Source organism: Suricata suricatta, chromosome 17 (assembly GCF_006229205.1).
Source record: "Suricata suricatta isolate VVHF042 chromosome 17, meerkat_22Aug2017_6uvM2_HiC, whole genome shotgun sequence".
In the NCBI taxonomy this organism is placed as follows: Eukaryota; Metazoa; Chordata; class Mammalia; order Carnivora; family Herpestidae; genus Suricata; species Suricata suricatta.
In genome coordinates, this window is record NC_043716.1 from 42,988,477 (window position 1) to 43,008,592 (window position 20,116).

The following is a 20,116-nucleotide window of genomic DNA, read 5'->3' on the forward strand; positions in this document are numbered from 1 at the left end:
TTCTGAGGTGGTAACAGAAAGCTGCCTATTGGACGTTTGATTCCAAAATGGCGAAAGCCTCCAACACTGAGGTTGGGGGGAGGGGGTCACACATGCTATTAAACCCCAGGGCCACTTGGTCAGATCACTTATCTTTGGGACTGGAAGGCCCTAGGCTCTAGCAGAATACTGACTGCCTGGGAATGAGGGCGTTGATTGGAAGCGGAGAAGGGAGAGTATCGTTCACAACTCGAGATGAGCTCTGTGCTCATCTGTCTGATCATATGTAAATTATGTATAGTCGAGAATTCATCAGAGCCTTAGAAAACCATCATGTGCACAAAATTTCTGCTCTTCATTGCTCCTTATGTTTTGTGGAGATGGTACCTATAGTGAAAATCAGCCCTAAATTAAAACTTTGAGATTCTAGGCTTAAAATAGAAGCTACATTTACAGTGTTTATTTACTATGGTGGGTATTGTGGGTTAGTGTTCCTGTCACTAAATGGCACAAAAATATCTGTTGTTGGAAATTCTGGAAGCAGGTCTATACCTCTGCTATATAAATTCCCTGGAACTTAGATTTTAGGTTTTTTGTTTGGTAGCTTGTTCTTTTTAAAAAGTGAAGCCTTTTTGCATTAAATTCGTTTTCTCATTGCTACCTGTTGCTGTATTTGCTAAGCTATAAAAATTCAGTGGTTGGAATTTAAATAATAATTATGCGATGTTTGGAATTTGCTTCAGAATAGTTTGTTGGCAGGGCGTGGGGTGTATATGAAAAAAGATTGGCCCCATGTTGATAATTATTGAAGTTCAATGATGGTTACTTGGGGGTTCATTTTACTATTTTTTCTATTTTATATTTGGAGATTATTTTCATAAAAAGTGAGGTAGAAAGGGGGCTACTGAGAAAATTTAATTCTGTGGGTTCCTGTGAAGGTTTAAAAAAATCTCCACATTAGTAGAAGCATTGTCATAATCACACACCTCGTATGTCATCCGCTTACGATGTTCTGGAGGAAGACAGAAGCAGGATGGGAGGACATAAATTCCAGGCAACTGTTTGCAGTGTTGTGGTAGTCACACCGTTTGTAGAGTTCTTCTGCATTGAATATTACTTTTAACTCGAACTCACAATCCTGAGATCAGTGCATGCTCACTGACTGAGCCAGCCAGGTGCCCTCAATACTACTTGTAAATAAATGACCTATAGATTAGGCCTTGAGAATCATGTTTTTGTAGGACGATTTTATTGTGACAGAATATGCAACTGTGTTTTTAAACACAATTTCGTGCAATATCATAGAATTGTCCTCTGTTCTCTCCCGAAGTCCTTGATAGGGAATTAGAATGCTTATTATTTTCAGTATTTTTGCAGTGAAAACTAGTTTATTTCTTCATTTACACATGGGGAAACTGAGACCTAGAAAGTAACTTTTCCAGACTTGTACTGTCAAGGGCCAGTCAGTGTCTTTTTTTTTTTTTTTAATCAATGTCTTTTGTACTCTGAATATTTGGCTAAATTATTACTCATCATTTGGACAAGTTCAGCAACTTATGTCCTTCCCTACTACCTCCACCAGAGTTATAAATACATTAAAATGATCATTTTGGAATCAAGGTTCTGTTTATGCAAGGCCGCATTTAAATCATGTAGTTAAAGAATCAAGAACCATGAAAAGTCAGGTTCAGGGAGGTTTTAGTGACATTTGGAAGAGCTGTTCTTTTTATTCTTTTTCTATATTCTTATTACTTTGCGTTTTTCCTCACTTCATGAGTTGAGTGTATGTTTTGGTGAACAGTTTTCATTGTGAAATAATAATGTAGGTCAGTGGTCTTAATCATCCCCAAATGTCTGTTAAAAATAAATAAGAAACAAGAACAGGAGCCTAACTTCTTTAAAAAAGAAAAAAGTCCATCATGGAACATTTTTTTTGTCTCCTCAGCTCTTGTGGCCCCCTTCGAGTTGTAAGTTTAGATTTTATGCCGGAAACACAGCAGGGTCTAAGATAAAGAATTTTTCACAGAATTGATTTTGTCAGCATGAAATCTGCAGAAATCGATCTGTTATCTTCAGAATGCTGCCTTCCAGCTGTGCCATGGCTAAGACCCCAAGCAATGAGTGGAAGCATATTTGTTTGGTTTCCTAAATGCCAAGAGGCACTTACCTTCCTCACCATGCAATTTGGTGTGGTTGGCTGCGCAGCTAGTCTTTTTCCGAGGCCAGGAGTGGGTGGGGAGGGAAGGAATTCAGATGAGGATTGAGTTGTGCTAACTGCTAGTTTGGTGGGGTTTTCTCCCCTATTTGTTAGTCCTCAGGAAGCCCCTGATCACCCTTCAAGTGGGCAACACAAAATACCCTTTGAAAACTTGGACTATAATATCACCACTTATATATTGTAGTTATTCCCAGGCCAGATTTTATGAAGAGGCAACATTACGAAGGCAGATAGTCACTCCCCTCAGAGATTTATACTGGGTTCTGAATTCATTTGGACTTTTACACTTTGTTGTTTTTTTTTAATGTTTATTTTTGAAAGAGAGAGTGAGAGCATACACCCACGCAGGGGAGGGACAGAGAGAGAGAGGGAGACAAGAGGACCTAAAGTGGGCTCTGCTGACATCAGAGAGCCTTATGCTGGGCTCGAACCCACGAACCACGAGATTATGACCTGAGCCAAAGATGAACACGCAGCCAACTGAGCCACCCAGGCACCCCCTTCCTTTGGACTTCTGAAATAGTTATTTTAGAGACAGTCTTCTTTCTCAGCCAGCATGAAAGCAAACCCACACCACTTCGAATTCTGTTTTGGTGTTTGTTGCTGCAGCTCTCATAAAAGGAAACACACTTCTTTTTGTGTCCTTCTTTTTGGAACTTGTTGAATGATACTTCTAATGACAACCTTGGGAAAAGATGCTGTGGTGGGTGAGAGGGGCTGGGGGAAGAATACTTGCCTCTCTCAGGGAACGGAGAAGGGTATTTTAAGACTTTTAGGACATGCTCCCTCCTTAAGTTACAGAGTTCTCACTGACTTTCCCCAGCAAGGCCCAAGTCTTTTTCGTCTAAATTCCAGTTAAAATTCAGATATTTTTATTTCCCACAAGTCTTCTACTTTGCCTTTTTGTAGATGTCCTGGATTTATAGTCATTTTCTTTTCCTTTTGCCCCAGGTATTTACCACCAGAGTGTTTTGTGGTTGGGAAAGAGCCACCAAAGATCTCCAATAAAGTTGATGTCTGGTCAGTGGGTGTGATCTTCTACCAGTGTCTTTATGGAAGGAAGGTAAGGAAGGCCGGATGCAGGACTTGATGGCCGGCTTGGTGGTGCATGTACACACGGGCTTGCTGTCGGTTATTCTTTTGGAATTAATCATTCAGTTATACAGAGCTTTCCGTTGTGGTTTGAGGAAAATACAGACAGTAATAACAGCTTTCCACATAAGCAGAACTTTTTGAGAGAGTACCTAATGAATTCTACTGGGCTATTGAAAAATCTGCATTTTTGCCCTTTTCAGTTAGATCCAGGATCTGGTTTGATTCTGATGTGCAAGGAATTATATGATCTAGTTTATTTCAAGTATACAGATGTCCCGGGAGGCATTCTTCAGGGTTCCAAAGACTGGCATTTGAAATATCTACAGAGCTGTTGATTCCCAGCCACCCCAGTAGTTAAAGCTGTCGTTAATAAAAGCGTGCTTTCTATCTCCTGTACTGGGGAGGTGTAGTATTAGAAAATATTCACTGTCTGTTACTTCTGGATCAAGGTAATAGGTCATTTGGACACACAGTAACCTAGGTAATGAACTGTACCTAATGAATTGTTCATATTATGTTTTCCTTGTGAGCATGCTCCCTTAGGGTAAACATGCATACCAGGATCCAGGGCATGTATAGTTGTATTTTTGCTGTCAGTGTGTTCCAAGTAGTCGAAGTTTGTAGGTGTTTCCAGCAGTGTCGGTTGTGAGTGTAAGCCATTTGGGAGTTCCGCGACTCCCCTGGACTCAGTATTTTTGTTACAATCCCCGGACCAAGCTCTTAATTCAGATTTCAGCTTCCTCTTTAACTTCTCCTTGGTCTTTGTTTCTTTTTGTTTGTTTTTAATGTTTTATTTATTTTTGAGAGAAAGAGAGAGGCAGAGTGTGAGTGGGGGATGGGCAGAGAGAGAGAGAGAGAGAGAGAGAGAGAGAGAGGGAGATACAGACTCTGAAGGAGGCTCCAGGCTCTGAACTGTCATCACAGAGCCTGACATGGGGCTCAAACTGAGAAGCCATGAGATCATGACCTGAGCTGAAGTTGGATGTTTAACCAACTGAGCCACCCAGGTGCCGCTTGGTCTTTGTTTCTTTATCTTACCCTTTGTAATATGGGGAAACTTCAGAGCCAGAAGTAGTTAATAATAATAATAATAATTATTATATTATTATTATTATTATTTTAAGGTTTTGTTTTTAAGTAACCCCTACATCCAGCCTGGGGCTCAAACTCACGGCCCCAAGATCAAGAGTCAGATGCTCCACTGACTGAACCAACCAGGCACCCCCAGTAGGAGTTAATTATGATTTATACTGTCTACTGCCTGATAATGAGGAAGCACTGCTGATAATATTGGTAGAGGTTGTGTAGAAAGAATTGTTTGTGATCTCTTAGTGGAAACATTGTAGAGATGACACTAAACTTGAACTTCTGTTTTAAGACTATCAGGAAATAGCATATTGGGGAGTGGCAGACATATGTACTCCTTAAGCCTACGGGTGTCACTCGGGACAGAGAGGTTGCCGGTTCCTCCTAGAACGCTTTTTGTTGTCAGCCAAGCTCGGCAGAGGTATTCCGATATGGCAGCTGCTGCCAGCTCTGCCTTGACCTCCATGTTGGACCGTGAGCATGTTTCTTAAGCTCCAACCCTTTCCACCCCTTCCCTGTAAAAAGAGAGTTAGAGGAGGCCATCTCCGAAGTTCTTTCTGGCAATTCTCATCAAAGCATATCTTCTCCTTTTCCTTCACTATGGTTTTGAATTGCGCTCTCTTTAATTTTAACCACAGGCCCACCTTTGTTTGTTTTGTTTTTATCTGATAGCCTTTTGGCCACAACCAGTCCCAGCAAGACATTCTACAAGAAAATACTATCCTTAAAGCTACTGAAGTGCAGTTCCCGCCAAAGCCAGTAGTAACACCTGAAGCAAAGGTGAGTTTTGACCCACTGGCCAGCAGGAAACAACTGTTGCTTTCTGGATTACCAGTACAAAATTCAGGAGCCATTAAAAACCTTCTCCCTCTTCAAAATGGGTATTTTTTCAGTCCCTTACCCTGTTCACCTGCTCTCCTACAACAGGTACTTACTGAGTGCCTGTTGAGTTCTAGACACTGTCCTAGGTCTTAGGGAATAGTGAGTGTGTAGCAATGAAATACAGACAAGGCCCCTACCCACCAGGGGTTTCTGTTTCACCAAGTGAGACAATAACTAACAACGGATCCATCTCAGATGGTGATAGATGTTATGAAGAAAAGAAAGGAGGGTACAGGGCTGTAGGGGCAGAAGCCCCAGTTTTGATAGCATGGTCAGGGAAGGCCTCAGTGCTGAAGTGACGTTTTGAGCAGTCTTGAATAATGTGAGGGTGGGAGTCATGTGTAGATTTGGGAGAATATTCTTTTTTTTTTTTTTTAAGTTTATTTATTTAAAAAAAGTTTTTGAGTGTATAATTTTTTTTGAATTTATTTTGAGCAGAGGAGGGGCAGAGAGAGGGGAAGAGAGAGAATGCCAGGCAGGCTCCATGCTGTCAGCGCAGAGCCCCATGCAGGGCTCAAACTCATAAACCCTGAGATCATGACCTGGCAACCAAGAGTTGGACGCTCAACCGAGTCACACAGGCGCCCCTAAGTTTGTTTATTTTTGAGAGACAGTGCACAAGTGTGAGCAGGAGAGGGCCAGAGAGAGGGAGAGAGAATCCCAAGCAGGCTCTGTGCTGTCACTGCAGGGTCCAACTCCCCACGAACTGTGAGATCATGATCTGAGCCAAAATGAAAATGGGTCACTTAACTGACTGGGCCACCCAGGTTCCCAGGGAGCAGAACATTCTAAGCAGAGAAGCACGGGAAGCTCAGATGGGAGGGCAAGGCCGGCAGATCACAGAGCGGGGTGGGACAGAGGGGAGTGTGGTAGGCAGGGGAGAGGCTGCAGGGCAGATTGTAGACTGAGATGGGAGGCACCGGAAGGTTTTACTCAAGGCAGCCGTGTGATCTGATGGCTGTTTCAAAAGCCTGCCTTGGCGCCGGTGTAGAAAGTTCAAGGCAGAGGGAGTTTGTTTGACCAGTAACTATCATGTCCAACCCAAGGTAACTCATTTAACTTGAGTTACCACGTCACAGATCTCACTAAGGATGGTTCATTCTTAGAGGCCAGGGATTATTAAGTTTATTTCTGTGAGTGTGTTTTTATCTTGCAAATACTTTAATCAGGCAGCTACCTACAGGTGTTTTTTATTTTGGAGAACCAGGATTGTTGTAATACTTCTGGGTTTTATTGATTAAACATGGAAAAAAAATAATACATTTCAAGTTTTAGGTTGTGTTTAAGTAGGCTCCACACCCAGTGCCACGCCCAACGCAGGGCTTGAACTCAGTGACCCTGAGATCAAGACCTGAGTTGAGATCTATTGGATGCTTAACCGACTGAGCGACCCAGGCGCCCCTGGATTTTTTTTTTAATAGACTTTGTTAGACTTTATTTTTTAAAGCAGTTTTAGATTCATAGCAATGCTGAGCAGAAAGTAGAGTTCCCATGTACGTCTGCCCCCACTCAGGTACCGCTTCCCCCACTGTCCGCATCGCCCACCAGAGTGCGGCATTTGCTATGGTCCATGGACCTACATTGTGACATTATGATCACCCGAATATAAAGTATGATCTTTGAGTAATAATGACATTTTAGATTTTTAAAAGTCAATTCCTGTATTTAAAATAATTATTAAATAGAATGGTGTAGTTAAAAATAGGAAAAAGTAAATCATCTGTTTAAGGGCCTTTGTGATACAAATTACAGAAACTGATCCTGTGTGGCTCTTCATACCTAACACAAAGGAAGCTTACGCGTTGGTAGTAAATTAGGATTCTTTATTTTTTTTTAAGTTGATTTATTCTGAGAGAGAGGGAGCAAGTGCACATGAGCGGGGGAGGGGCAGAGAGAGGGAGAAAGAGAGCACGGAGCCTGATGGGGGGCTTGAACTCATGAACTGCAAGATCATGACCTGAGCTGAAATCAAGAGTCGATGCCCAACCGAGCCACCCAGGCACCACTAAATTAGGATTCTGAATGAAACCCCGCTCGTAGTATAATTCTCTGTCTGCAGGACTCTTGGGGAGATAAGTTCTATTCAGGTTTTCCTTAACTACTTAAGGTGTGTGCCTCATCATTTGCTTGATCACCTTTTCGGGAAGAATTAGATACACTGGGGTAACACAGATTGGTAAATCTGTGACACATTGTAGTGTTAGTGTCTCCTCACCCTGCCCTGGTGGTTGTTTGTCATTGCAGTTTCCACTTCCTCAGGACGTGGCGAGTTCACATGAGGCCGTGGTGTGTACACACAGGACCATTAGGTTAGACCTGCCTGTGTAAACCGGCCGAGCGAGTGATTTTTGTGTGGGTCATTGCGCCTTGGGGGCAGAGGTATCTAGGGACCAGGCCATGCTCCGTTCCCACTCGGGAATGGCTCGGCCACCTCCGTCGGGGAAGGAGCCCGTGGCCACAGAAAGGTGCTGCTGCCCGTGTGTCTCCTTGCCTGGCCCTCCAGCGAGCCCGGCAATTTCCGGGAAAGGCCCAGAGCCCCTTCTCTTTGGAGGGCGTTTGCTCTGGGCCTGGGCCCTGGCAGCTGCTGCAGAGCCTCAGTCAGGGTTCCCTCTAGGAGTGCCAGGATTATCTGCCTCAGGCTCCTTCAAGAACCTTTCCTTTCAGGCGTTTATTCGACGATGCTTGGCCTACCGAAAGGAGGACCGCATCGATGTCCAGCAGCTGGCCTGTGACCCCTACTTGCTGCCTCACATCCGGAAGTCGGTCTCCACAAGTAGCCCTGCTGGAGCCGCCATCGCATCGACCTCGGGGGCGTCCAATAACAGTTCTTCGAATTGAGACCCACTCCTAGGCTGCAAACTGTTCAACACACACGGCGCGGACAAATGGCATTCAGCAGCGGGTTTGGAACATAGCGAAATCCGAATGGATCTCATGAAACCTGTACCAGGTGCTTTTATTTTCTTGCTTTTTTCCCATCCATAGAGCATGACAGCATCGATTCTCATTGAGGAGAAGCCTTGGGCAGCTCTGGCCAGGCCTCGTAGGAAAAGGCCCCGCCCGAGGTTCCGGCGTCAACGGCCACTACGTGTGGCTGCTCTGAGTGAGGAAAAAATGAGAAAGAAAAACTGGTTCCATGTACTGTGAACTTGAAAACATGCAGACTCAGGGGGGTCCCTGATGCAGTGCTTCAGATGAAGAATGTGGACTTGAAAATACAGACTGGGCTAGTCCAGTGTCTATATTTAAACTTGTTCTTTTCTTTTAATAAAGTTTAGGTAACATCTCCTGAAAAGCTTGTAGCACAAAGGCTCAGCTGGGGATGGTGTTTGACTTCGGAGGAAAAAAGTTGCTATTGCCCGTTAAAGGCACTAGAGTTAGTGTTTTATCCCTAAATAATTTCAATTTTTAAAAACATGCAGCTTCCCTCCCCCCTTTTTTATTTTTGAAAGAATACATTTGGTCATAAAGTGAAACCCGTATTAGCAAGTACGTGGCAATGTTCATTCCAGTCAGATGCAGCATTCTCCTCCGTCTGGTCCCCTGTTGCAACTGCTTCCCTCATCTCAGTAGGGAAAACGTCAAGTGGCAGGACTGAGATGTGTGGGGCTTTGCCACTGGACAGAGAAGGAGGTTAGAAGCCCGCAGCTTGGAGTCTCTAGGTTTTCAACTACTTCTTCACAATTTGAACACTTGACGGTTGTCCCTTTTAATTTATTTGAAGTGCTATTTTTTTAAATAAAGGTTCATCTGTCCATGCAGTCCTCTTGGATTCTCTGAATATAGTAACTATCAAAAAACTGTTCCAGAGGTAGGCAGAAAATGGGCCAGGGAGCCAAATACTCCAGGGATCAGGAGATCCTACCCAGGAGGTCCCACCTGCGGTCTCTGTGTGCTTGCTTAAATGGTGTACCTTTCTTGTTAACCACGATATTAAAACTTGACCAGCTCGTAAGCTTTCCTCTGTTAGATCTTTTGGCAGGAAACAACCTCCAACCCTCTAAATTTTGTGGGTGTGTGCTGATACGTGTGTCTGTGTGCGCGTGTGCACACACGCTTTGTCAACTCACCTGAATAGATTGATCAAGTGGAGTTAAAAAATAACTGCAGGGAGATAGGTATTTTGAATATGAACATTCTTTTGGAACTCCTGGTTTTTGTTCTGTTTTGTTTTACATTTGGTTGTTTCTGAGCTGTGTGATCAGCTGAAGACGGAGCTGAAGTGGGAGATGGGTGGCCCCACCGTGCCCTTGAAACAGCAGAGCACTTGACAGTAGAGAGGGGAGGAAGCTGGAGCCTGAGCATGTGGTAGCCAGCTTGGAATGTTTCTGACATATGTGGCAAGAGAGCTCAGCCAGAAATATTTAAAGATGCAGCGTTCAGGCGTGCGGAATCCCCAGGCAGGGGGAGGGCAGTCAGGAAGGGTAGAGAGCCTCACATAACTCTAGTCCTAGTCTTTCATGTGTGGAAAATGTCACTGGTGACACTTTTGCTGGGACTTTTGTTGGTTTAGTGGACCTGCTCTGCCCCAGTCTCCCGGGTACCGGGAGATCTTAAGGGAGGAGGAGTAATTCCCAGCTGGAGAGACGTTTGTGAGTAGATGCGGTCTACGGAACTCTGAATGGAAGGAAGTCAGCCCAGGAGCCCTCAGTGCCCCCAGCTTTCCGTTTTATCGTCACAAGTGTCTATGCATGGGTTGTACACATGATCTGTGTCTGTGTGTACCTTTTTTTTTTTAACCATTACCTTTAAGCTGTTTAAACAGAGAGTCCTTACGGGGTCTCAGAGGTTGAGCATGACCCTGAGAACCCTGAGAGGATGGTGTCCGCGCACGTGAAGAGACGGAGGAGGCTAGACTTACTCAGAGTATTATGTCCTCTTCCTTGTTTTCTCCTTCTCATGCAGTGATCTTGCAAGACCTTTTTTTTTTTTTTAAAGATTGAAAGAATGCCGTATCTTTAAACCTTCCCTCTAACTTCCCGCCTCCTTCTCCCCGTGGGCTTGTGAGTGAAGCTGCAGGACTTTATCTGCCTTTTCTCCCCTTGCCCTGAAGAAGGTGTATCCCCTCTCTCCTCGCTTCCCTTGGGTCTAGGGCCTGGCTGGAGCTGACTGGGCTCGCTCAAGTCTGGACAAGGCCTCTTTCCACTCCATGGACTAGCCCCAGAGAACATGCGGAATGCTGACTTTTTCTAGACTTTTAAGTAGCCAGTGAAATCACTAAGTGGGGTTCTTCCATGACATATTTTGTTAATATGGGTTTCACTTTTTCCAAGGATAATCCCTTTTTGCCACAATTGATTTACTTTAAACAATGACAAAAAAAAAATGTGTATTAATTTGTAATTAAACCCAGCCAGACTGTTTTGGACTTTCCCAACTTGGGGGGCGGGGTGGGGAGGATATTAAAATAAGTTTTAAGAAGTGAATCTCCCAGCCTCTTGATTTTACTCTAGTTCTTCAGGTTCAAGCAGGGCTGTTAGCATTTAGGGGGTGGGTAGATAGGGGAGTCCTGCAGCTGACCGAGTCCCAGTGGACATCGCAGGAATGACGGCCGTGTGTTGATTCATAGAACACCTTTTGTACCTCCAGTGTGCCAGCAACTACTGCTTGTTGGGAGTACAGAAACAGGATAGGGAAAGCCCAGCCATCAGCTTGCAATCCAAGGGGGAAGCGTCTGGGCCCCAGGAAGGGAAGGAATACAGGGCTCTGATCGGAATGAATTGGGCTGCAACTTATCCAACAGGAGATGGGCAGCTTTTCATGGAGACTTGCTGCTGAGAGCAGCATGTACCCCACTTGTGTGGCTCACCCCCCCACAACTGCTATCCTCTTCTTTCCCCTCGTGCTGTGAGGACAGGTTTTCCTCCAGCTGAGAAGATTAGCAATCAAGGCGCTTTTGGTTACCTAATGTAGAAAATGATTCTCTTTAAACACAGTCACCTTCTAGAATGCTGGAGCTAGAAGAATCTAGCTCCTTGCTTCTAAGAAGGCGAAGTTTACAACTAACTTGACCCACCTTGGGGAGTATTGCTTTCTGAGAATCTCTACCCCTCACACTTACTCATCATTCTACTTGCCCAAGCTAGCTCAGTCTGTAATTAAAATCAGCCCTGGGGTAAGTGGGGGAGAGACGTATGTCCGCTAGTTGAGGTATGGAAAATTTCTGCTTCCTAAAATTACCTGTTCTGCTTTTATTTCTTAAGGCAGAATCACCTAGAGGTTAAGATCGTGGGCTTTAGAAGCAGGTCTGGTTCAGATTCGAGCTCTGCAAGCTTTGGGTGGGGAGAGCTCCTTGCATGGTTATGAAGAATAGAAATAGGGTATATAAAGCACCTGGAATGCAAGAGGGGCGTCAAAAAATGTGGCTCACAGAAAGATCACAGGATCCAGTGAGATTGCTGGGCCTGAAACCCTCAAGTTTGTTGGTGGAGCCTCAGAGCCTTTCTACTTGCCAGGTGGTCAGGAGATCCTTCTGCCTTGGGTAAGTGATGCAGATTTTTGGCCTGAGATTCCCTATAAATAAACCTTTATAGATTCATTCAGCAGTCTCCTCTTACCCTGGATCCAAGACTGCTTCTGGCAGAATCTGGGAGGAACAGCTAATAAGGCCAGTGTGGTCCCCAGGCCAGCAGCATCAGCACCACCTGTAACCTGTTAGAAATTCACATTCTCAGCACCTCCCCACCCCCAGTCTGCCTCCCAGATGGCTGGAGCACTGAGGGTCACAGGTCGTGCTGACCTTCCTATCTGGGCAGCAGTAAGGATGGGGCCATTGGAGAGGATGGCTGTCAGGCTTTGTCGAAAACTCACCCAGCTGGAAGACAGAGATGACTTTGGCTTTCTGTGTGAGCGATAAAACTCTGTCTCCTGCTCTGGGCTGTTCTAGGAGCGGTGTCGTGCATACACACGCTCCTTCATGGGGAGCCCCACGAGTGGTCAGACAACACATCCCTTACACTGGTGCCTGCGTACCTAACAGTATATTTTGGAATCATTCACTCCTTTGGGCAAAGCTTCTCACCCTTGGCCTTCTCAAAATATATAACAACTCACCAGTACCTTATTGTGACTTAATTTAGCACTTTTTTCTTTTACCTGTGGGGTCCAGGGCTGCAACCTGGGTCAGATCTGGGTGGGCTTATGAATCTAGCGTGGCTCTCTGGATCATGGGTGAGGCGAGCCTGGGACTGCAGCTCTTTGGAAGGGGTGAAGGTGGAGAGAGCAGAGAGGGTGCAGGGAGAAGAGGGTTAAGGGGGCAGTGGTTAGGGACTCTGGCTGCTGCGGAGCTCTGCGGGTGGGTTGGGGGAACCTGTCAGAGCGATGTGGTGGGACCTGGTGGAGGCAGGAAATACAAGAGCCCTGTGCTGGGGTTGCTCTGCAGGGGCTCAAGACAGGCTGGAGTCAGCAAAAGTGTGTGTGTGTGGCACTGGACAGGAGACCCACACTGTGGGTACCAAGGGGTCAGAGAGTAGCTGGCTGACAGACTCGGCCCCACCCACCTCAGTCCTGTGGGTTCAGCCTCCCCATCTGGAGGGAAGTGCCTGCCTGGGGACTGAAGTTACCTTGGCCCTCAGTAGTCTCCGGGCACCTGCAGCTGTGGGGCGTAGCGCGCTGATGCAGTGGAGGGAAGTTTCAGCTGTGTCGCTTTTATAGCCTAGGTGTACACAAGCTAGGAGTATCTCGCTGATTTTGCAGATGAGGAAACTGAGTCCCAGAGAGACTTGGTAACTGGTAGTAGGTCGAGCAGCATTGAATGGGGGAGGGACTACAAGCCTGAAAGTTTGTGGGGTGGAGTCTCTGAGTGCCATCCTTGGGCAGACTGCTATGGATGAAGGTTGTTCCCAGCTGGAAGCTGTCTTGCCCTAACCTAGGGTTCCATGCTCCCAGACTCCCTCACGGCTGGCCTGAGAAGTCGAGCTGGAGGCCCAGCTGACCTGAGCACCAGCTCTGCCTCCGTGGTCCTAGTCCAAACTTAGGTGGGGAAGCTGGGGGCATGGCTTCACTTCAGTTTTCCTGCGTATTCTGATCATAACATCTCTATAGATGAGGAAATGGAAAATCCTGCCCCACACCAGTCCTGGCCAACTGCTGTCTTCCTGTTCTTTGGTGTCCTAATGGACAAGCAGGAATAGCCCCCTCTGCCTTGGCACCCCCAAGTTGCTGTAAGGCTTGGAGTGGGTGGGAGATGTGAAGTTGTTTTTGGCAACTGAAAAAGTCAAAGGGTGTTGCTAGATGCCGGCTCTATGTCACAGGGGCCTCTAGAGTGAGGTTTGCAGGATGTAGAAGGTCCCCGAGTGAGGGCCTTGGCCCTGTCCTAGAAGGAACCGGTTCTAGAGGCAGACCTGAGCCCTTCAGCCTGGCTCCATGCTCTGAGAGAAGGGCATGCCACTGGGAAGCATGAAAAGGAAGGCCTTTTCCTACAAATTCATTTCAGGAGTCTTTATACCTCCAGACTCTTCAGAACACTCTTCAGAACAATGTTAACACTAACCCTGCTCCTCATCCCACATTAGCTAGACACAACTGTATCCATGACAGCAGTAGCGCCCCGACTGAGGGCTGCACTCAGGTCACAGCTCTAGGCTTGCTGCGTGTGTAGGCCCAGTGCTCACACGCTGAGCTACAGTTGCCAGTTCTATAAGCTTCTGGCATCTACTCCAAACAGTTTATAATATGCTGGGTTAAGCTCTGTGGGAGGTAAAAAGGTACATCAGACCCAGCTTCTGCTTTAAGGAAGGTGTTATTTTGAAGCTAAATGTAATAAAGCTGGGAGCCGGTAAATTCTTCAAGCACTTCTTGTGCTTGAAGGACCCCTTCTTGGGGTCCCTGAGGAGTGGGGACTTGAAGCTGAGATGGGCTTTGAAAGTTGGCCGAATTAAAGAGAGTGAGAAGGGGTGGGTGTTCGTGGCAAGGAGTCCTTCACACTTTCTGTGCTCTTCCCATGCAGCATGTTTGCCCCTTCAGCCGCCGCCCCCCCCCCCCCCCCCCCCCCCCCCCCCCCCCCCCCCCCCCCCCCCCCCCCACTTCCTCACACCTCCGGGCCTTTGCAAATGCTGTTCTCCTGCCTTGGCTGGCTGACCATCTCTGAAAACTCAGCTCCACGTCACCTGTGGCCTGCCTGCGCCTGGACTCTCACATCGCCTTGTACACCTTTCCCTTAGCTCTTGCCTTGCTGTGTGTGTGTGCTCGTCTGGCACAGGAGAACCGGGCCCTCGGTAAGCCTAGGGCCTGCTCGGAAGGATCAAGTCATTAGGGGCTCAGGTCTGCACAGGTGGTGGGGAGAGACCTCGGACGTGAGATGGAGGAGGAAGTCGGGCGGGGTGAGGGGTGAACAGGGCCAGCCAGGGAGCCGAAGTAGCTGGTTCCAGGTCCTCAACAGCAATGTTTAAAAAAAAGAAAAGAAAATAAAAATTAATCTCTGTGCCTAACATGGGGCTCAAACCCATGACCGTGAGATCAAGAGATGCATGTTCTACTGGCTGAGCCAACCAGGTACCCCAAGTATTTTTAAAAACTTGATGGCAACACACAGTAAGAAGTACTTAGCATCTCAACCCAATACATATTTCACAGAACAGAAATTAGCTCAACATGCAATATACTCTGATACTTACTGTTTCACTTCATTTTTTTTAATGCTGGCTACCACCCACTGGGGCCCCATCCACTTACTGCTGTGTCACTTGGGGACTCTGGGAACTGGGTGGGGATCGTGGGCCAGCTGGATGCAGCCGCCTGGCTCCTGTTCTCGTCAGGGGCTCTATTCCAGCAGGGGTCTAGGATGGGTCAGGGGAGGTTCTGTGTCTGCAAAGCCACCTCCCACCCTGTTTTACCCCCAGGCCAGAATCCACAAGTCACAGGAAGCTGTTGGCCAAGACTGGGGCCAGCCTTGCTTTGGAAGGTCAAGTGCTGAGACTAGAAAAAACCTCCTGCCTGTCCTCTCTGAACTGGGGAGAGGGAGGCAGGGACCAGGGGACCACGTCAGATGACCTCCTGAAGAGGCAGGTGCAGAAGCAGCCTGCCCAGCCAATGCTGTGCACCAGTGTGGGCCTCGGCTCCTGCCTCAGCCCTGCCCTTGGGGCACGGACAGGCTCAGAGGAACTGCACCTCCAGGCTGGGAGAGGCCCCGGAGAGCAGACAGGATGGTGTGGCATCCTTCTTCTCCTAAGCCCTGGCACCAGCTGGGTAGGGCAGTAGAGGGCTCTGGAAACTGCTTCCCATCCGACTGCAGCTGGTTCTTCAGCTCAGCTCTGTCGTCCCCATTTCCTTTGGTTCTTCAGGCCAACCTCTGCTCCTCTCTGAACCCCCTTGGGCCACTTGCTCCTGATGTGCTAAAGCCTTCCAAGTGGAGACAGGAGCCAGCAAGGATCCTGGAGACAATGGATTTGTGGTCCCTGCTGCAACCCACAACCTGGGCTTGGCTCGGTGCACCTGCTTCGAACTTACCCCAAGGCCCTGAAGACTTCTGTGGGCCTGCCATGGGGACTCCTTCAACTGGGAGTCCACACCTCCTGAGGAGGGAGTCTGCACGGCCTGCCTCCTTGGAGGGGTCGTGAAGTGATTGTCTCCTACCCCTAGGAAAAGAAAAGACTATGGTTTGGAGTCCCTTTAAAGGAACAGACTTGTAATACAGGCCTTGGGCTGCAAGTCAGTGGATACAAAGTCAGCGGCCTTCCAGGGAGTGGGGGATGGAGGAGGGCATTCTCCAGTAGAAGGGAGAAGGGAGAGAACTACTTAGAGAAAGTGGGTCTCAGGTTGTATACGCGGCCATAATGGGGTAGACCAGGAGAGAGTAGCAAAGTTCCTCAGTAATGTTGCTACAGGAGAAATACGTCCTTTAGGTTAACTGTCCCAAGGTCGTACAACCTAGAAGAGGTGGAGCCAAACTTTGAAACTTGGGTCTGTCTGAATCTCAACCTGCTGCCTTCCTTCCGTCTTTAGCCCGGTCCCTTCTGAGATCCTCAGTGCTGTGGACAAGGGGGCAGCCACATGGACTCCAAGGGCCGTGTGCCTGAGTGGAGACCCGAGAGTTTGAGCTGCAGGGAGAGGAGAGAGAGGGTGGGAATGGCATAGGCCAGCCCCTTGCTTGGCCAGACGTCTTCCCTTGCTTGGAAAGGTCTGGGCTGAGGAAAATCATAGATGCCCCTTTGGGTTCATACCCTCTTCTCCAGGTAAGGAATGACCGCACCTTTCTTTACCTCCTCCACCCTGGCCATGCAATTGCATTCTTCCTGTGTTCTCCTTTTGTAAGTTTTGTTATAGGTCTGGCCTGCTGGGGGCATCCAGAGGCTCCGCACCCCCTCCCCCCGGGAACCTCCTTGCTGGAGAGGCTGCCGAGCCCCAGAATCAGGAGAGGAGCTCTAAGCACAGTGAGTAATGACACCAAAACTTGCACCTCCAAGGGCTCCAGGACTCAGAAGGGAAGTGACTTTGCTCAGGGAAACGTGGTGAGAAAGGACACGGCTGGAAGTCCAACCCAGCTGCAGCCCCCAGGCCTGGACCGCTGTCCATGCTCGGCATGCATTCGTTAGCCAGCCGAAGCGACCCCTGAGACGCTTCTGCCTGGCGGGGTTATGCTGCAGAGTACCAGTTCCGAATACAATTAAAAAAAATTTTTTTTGATGTTTATTTATTATGGAGACAGAAACAGAGTATGAATGGGGAAGGGGCAGAGAGAGGGAGACACAGAATCCAAAGCAGGCTCCAGGCTCTGAGCTGTCAGCACAGAGCCTGACGCGGGGCTTGAACCCACAAACCGTGAGATCATGACCTGAGCCGAAGTTGGATACTTAACCAACTGAGCCACCCAGGCGCCCCTGTATACAATGTAACATGAGGTGTTCAGACAGGGAGGGGAGCTTGTATTGTTCTCTCCGCCAAAGGAAAGCCCCCAGTGTTGCAATCCTGACGAAACAGAACTGTGCGGCTCTCCTGGACAGTGGGGTTGATGGGTAGGTGGAGAGGCAGGCCGGATGAGGGGTGAGGAGTAAGGCAGACGCTCCGATGTTCAAATGGCAAAGGAAGGTGGGAAGCAGGGAAGGGACGAACATTCCCTGAACATCTTTATCCAGGGGCTGTACCGTCCGTCCCTTTATATACGTCACATTTAATTCTCAGAACAAGGTAGGAATTGTTGCTGCATTTACAAATAGGAGTCATGAACTCAGAACTTCAGTAACTAACTGGATGCCGCAAGGCTGTTAAGGGGGAGAGTCAGGATTGGAACTGGGGGTCTTTTGGACTCCAGAGTCTGTGCTCTCTGCACCCACTAAACTGGTTTTGATGAAATCCACAAACCCATAGTGCCTACTGCTGGCTGTGTCTGCAGGCGAGCCATTTCTCAGGATCAGTTCCACCAGAGTGGATACCATCCCACCAAACATCTCCGAGACCAGGTCACAGACTTCACTAAGTCCCCAGCACCTAGCCGCATGCCTGACACATAGTAATAAATGGCTGTTCTCCTGAGCTTTAACAGGAACGGTGAGAAGGCTGTAAGCACAGAGGACACTGGTCCTTCTTTGGAAGCAGAGGAGGGCCTGGGTGCTAGGAAAGGGTGTCTCTGAAAGCCTCAGCCCTGTCAGGACACCCACCACTCCCGCAGACTGTGACCATGTTCCGCTGACAGCAGTGGGGGACCGACCGGATTCTCCAGAGAGAATTGCCCAGACATGGCCCAGCTCTCTGCCCTCTGAGCGCAAAATCTAAGACAGATGGTGGCCACAGATGTGGGCCCAGACAGCAGAACACAGTGTGTAACCCTGACACACTGCAGCAGGAAGTCTCATGCTCGGCAGAGACTAGAATAGGGCCTCAGAGACTTGGCCAGACATCTGTCCCTGTGAGTGCAGTGCACTTCTGCTCCTCGGTCCCTGAGTGGCCGTCTTCTCTGCCTGCAGGATGGTAAAAATTGGGTCTGCTTTCCCCACTAAAAACTCATAGGGCTTCGACTGTTTGCTCACTTTTGTTCCCCCACCAGCTAGCACAGGGCTAGCAACCGGTGGTTGTTGAGTGGGTAAATGAAGAAATGAGAGAGCATCTCCTGTGTGTTGGGGACTCTGGGTCCTGTGCGGGCAAGCAGTGGACCTCTGGACCCAGGTGATTGACTGGTGAGGTCAGGTAGTTGGCTTCTGCCCCGCTGGTGGGAGGAATGGTGGGGAATGCAGACCCAGCCCTGTTCCAGAACCTGGAGGGCTCCTCAGGTACCCTGCCTGAGTTCCGCTGGAGAGGAAAGGGACCCCTTGGTGAGGACTGTGACCAGCACATCCGAAGAAAGTGGACAGAGGGAAGCCTGTAAGATGACTTTGAGAAAAAGCATCCTGTGATCTGGCCTCTCAAGATGGAAAAAGAGCAGCTTAGTTAAAGCTGGCCCATCCTCAACCCCTTGTAGATAAACAGGACTGTGAAAAGGGGAGGCCAAGAGGATGATCTTTGAGGCAGCCCCAGCATGACCAGTCACCTGCAGAGCGCTGGGGTCCTGGGACATGCCACACCAAGATGTGTCCCAGAGGGCAGTGAAGTCCCCAGAAGGCACACTTGGTTCTGTCAGACTTCCCAGGCCAGCTGTGCGGTGCCAGGGGCTCCCTTGGCCTGGCTGCTGGTCGGTTATTTTAGGGTCTACTCAAGTATGGATAGTGGGAATCTTCCAGGGGACTGTAGATCTCACATGGGTACTCACTTTGGGGCCCTGCAGCCTCTGGACCGACATTTGCCAAGAATCTCAGCCCTGTAGACAGAGTTAAAGGAGCACCTCTGGCTCCATACCCTTCTTGCCAAGATGGGGAGGGGAAGAAGATTTACTCAAGGTAGTTACAAAGAAAACAAAAGGTTGGGCTCCCTATTTCCAAAAATAGCAGAGGTGGACAGCACATGGAACAAAACTTATACATTACAGTTTCATAGTGTTTTTATTTGATGACCCGTGGCGAGGGAACGTGAATCTCCTTTGCATTTAGGGTTTCTAAATGTCTCAGTCCTCCTCTGAGCCCAGAGATTCCAAGCGACTTTCCAGAGTTGCTCAAAGAATCAGAGGTAGAGCTGGGGCTAGACTCCAACATCCTGACTCCCAATCCAGTGCTCTGCGCTGTGGTGACCTGTTGCATAATACGGAATAACTGTGGATTGTCTTCCCTTTTATGAAATTTCCGATCGGTCCTTTGCGACCGGCCAGCAGTATGGTTGCTGGTAAGAGTGAGGACCTAGATGTTTCTCTAAGTTTCTGGATACAACCCCAACTAGCAAAAAAGCATTGCACCCCGTTGCGAGAAGGACGCTGACCCAGGGGTCGCGCAAATGCTCAAACAAGACGTGCAAGTGTTTGCGCTCTGCACATGGCCTGGAGCCCTGCCTCCCCCTCCCCCAATCTTCGCCCTGGTGGCCGAGCCCAGGGCCCCGCCCCTTTCCCCCTAGACCCGGGGAGGGGGGTCTTCCTAGGCATGGAGGTAGCAGATGCTCTCCAGAGCAGACGTCCGCAGAAAGGCGCGATAGAGGGGGCGCCCGTGGCCCGACTCGGCCGCCTGGGTCGGCCGCGCGCCCCCGCCCCACCGGGCCTCGCAGCCCAGGTCCCGCCACGCCGTGAAGTTTGCGGAAACTTTTGCAGTCGCTTCCCCGCCCGCGCCAGCCGGGGGCTGTGACGCAGCGTCTGGGGCTCCAAGCCCGGACTGAGACGAGAGGGAAGGCGAGGCGGGGAGAGGGAGGGCAACGGAGAGCGAGAGAAAGAGCGCACGCCGGGGTCCTCCTCGACCTCGCGGATCCTTCTCTCTGCCTCCCCATTCTTTCCCCCTTGGCGCTCTCTCTGCGGCCCCGGCCCCGGCCCCGGCCCCGCGCCCGCCCGCGCCTCCTCCCCTTCCCCTCCCA

At 48.8% G+C, this 20,116-nt stretch overlaps 1 protein-coding gene and 1 long non-coding RNA gene across 8 annotated transcripts in view; one reads left to right on the forward strand and one right to left on the reverse strand.

Moving 5' to 3' along the window:
- TLK2 (tousled like kinase 2) overlaps positions 1 to 10,681 on the forward strand; it is a 127,264-nt gene extending 116,583 nt beyond the window's left edge. For 4 of the 7 annotated variants that reach the window (XM_029927382.1, XM_029927387.1, XM_029927388.1 and 1 more), the window contains 3 exons: positions 3,149 to 3,260; positions 5,051 to 5,158; positions 7,925 to 10,681. In XM_029927382.1, coding sequence (XP_029783242.1) covers positions 3,149 to 3,260; positions 5,051 to 5,158; positions 7,925 to 8,098 — 394 coding nt within the window. In that variant the 3' untranslated portion in view covers positions 8,099 to 10,681. Of the gene's footprint in view, positions 1 to 3,148; positions 3,261 to 5,050; positions 5,624 to 7,924 lie in introns of those variants that run through there. The other 3 variants (XM_029927384.1, XM_029927383.1, XM_029927386.1) reach the window with 1 other exon arrangement.
- An 8,470-nt stretch (positions 10,682 to 19,151) lies between these two features.
- The window catches only part of LOC115281874, a 1,280-nt gene continuing 315 nt past the window's right edge, over positions 19,152 to 20,116 (reverse strand). Inside the window, exon 2 of the long non-coding RNA XR_003904440.1 lies at positions 19,152 to 19,353. This is a non-coding gene — a long non-coding RNA (uncharacterized LOC115281874). The remainder of the gene's footprint in view (positions 19,354 to 20,116) is intronic.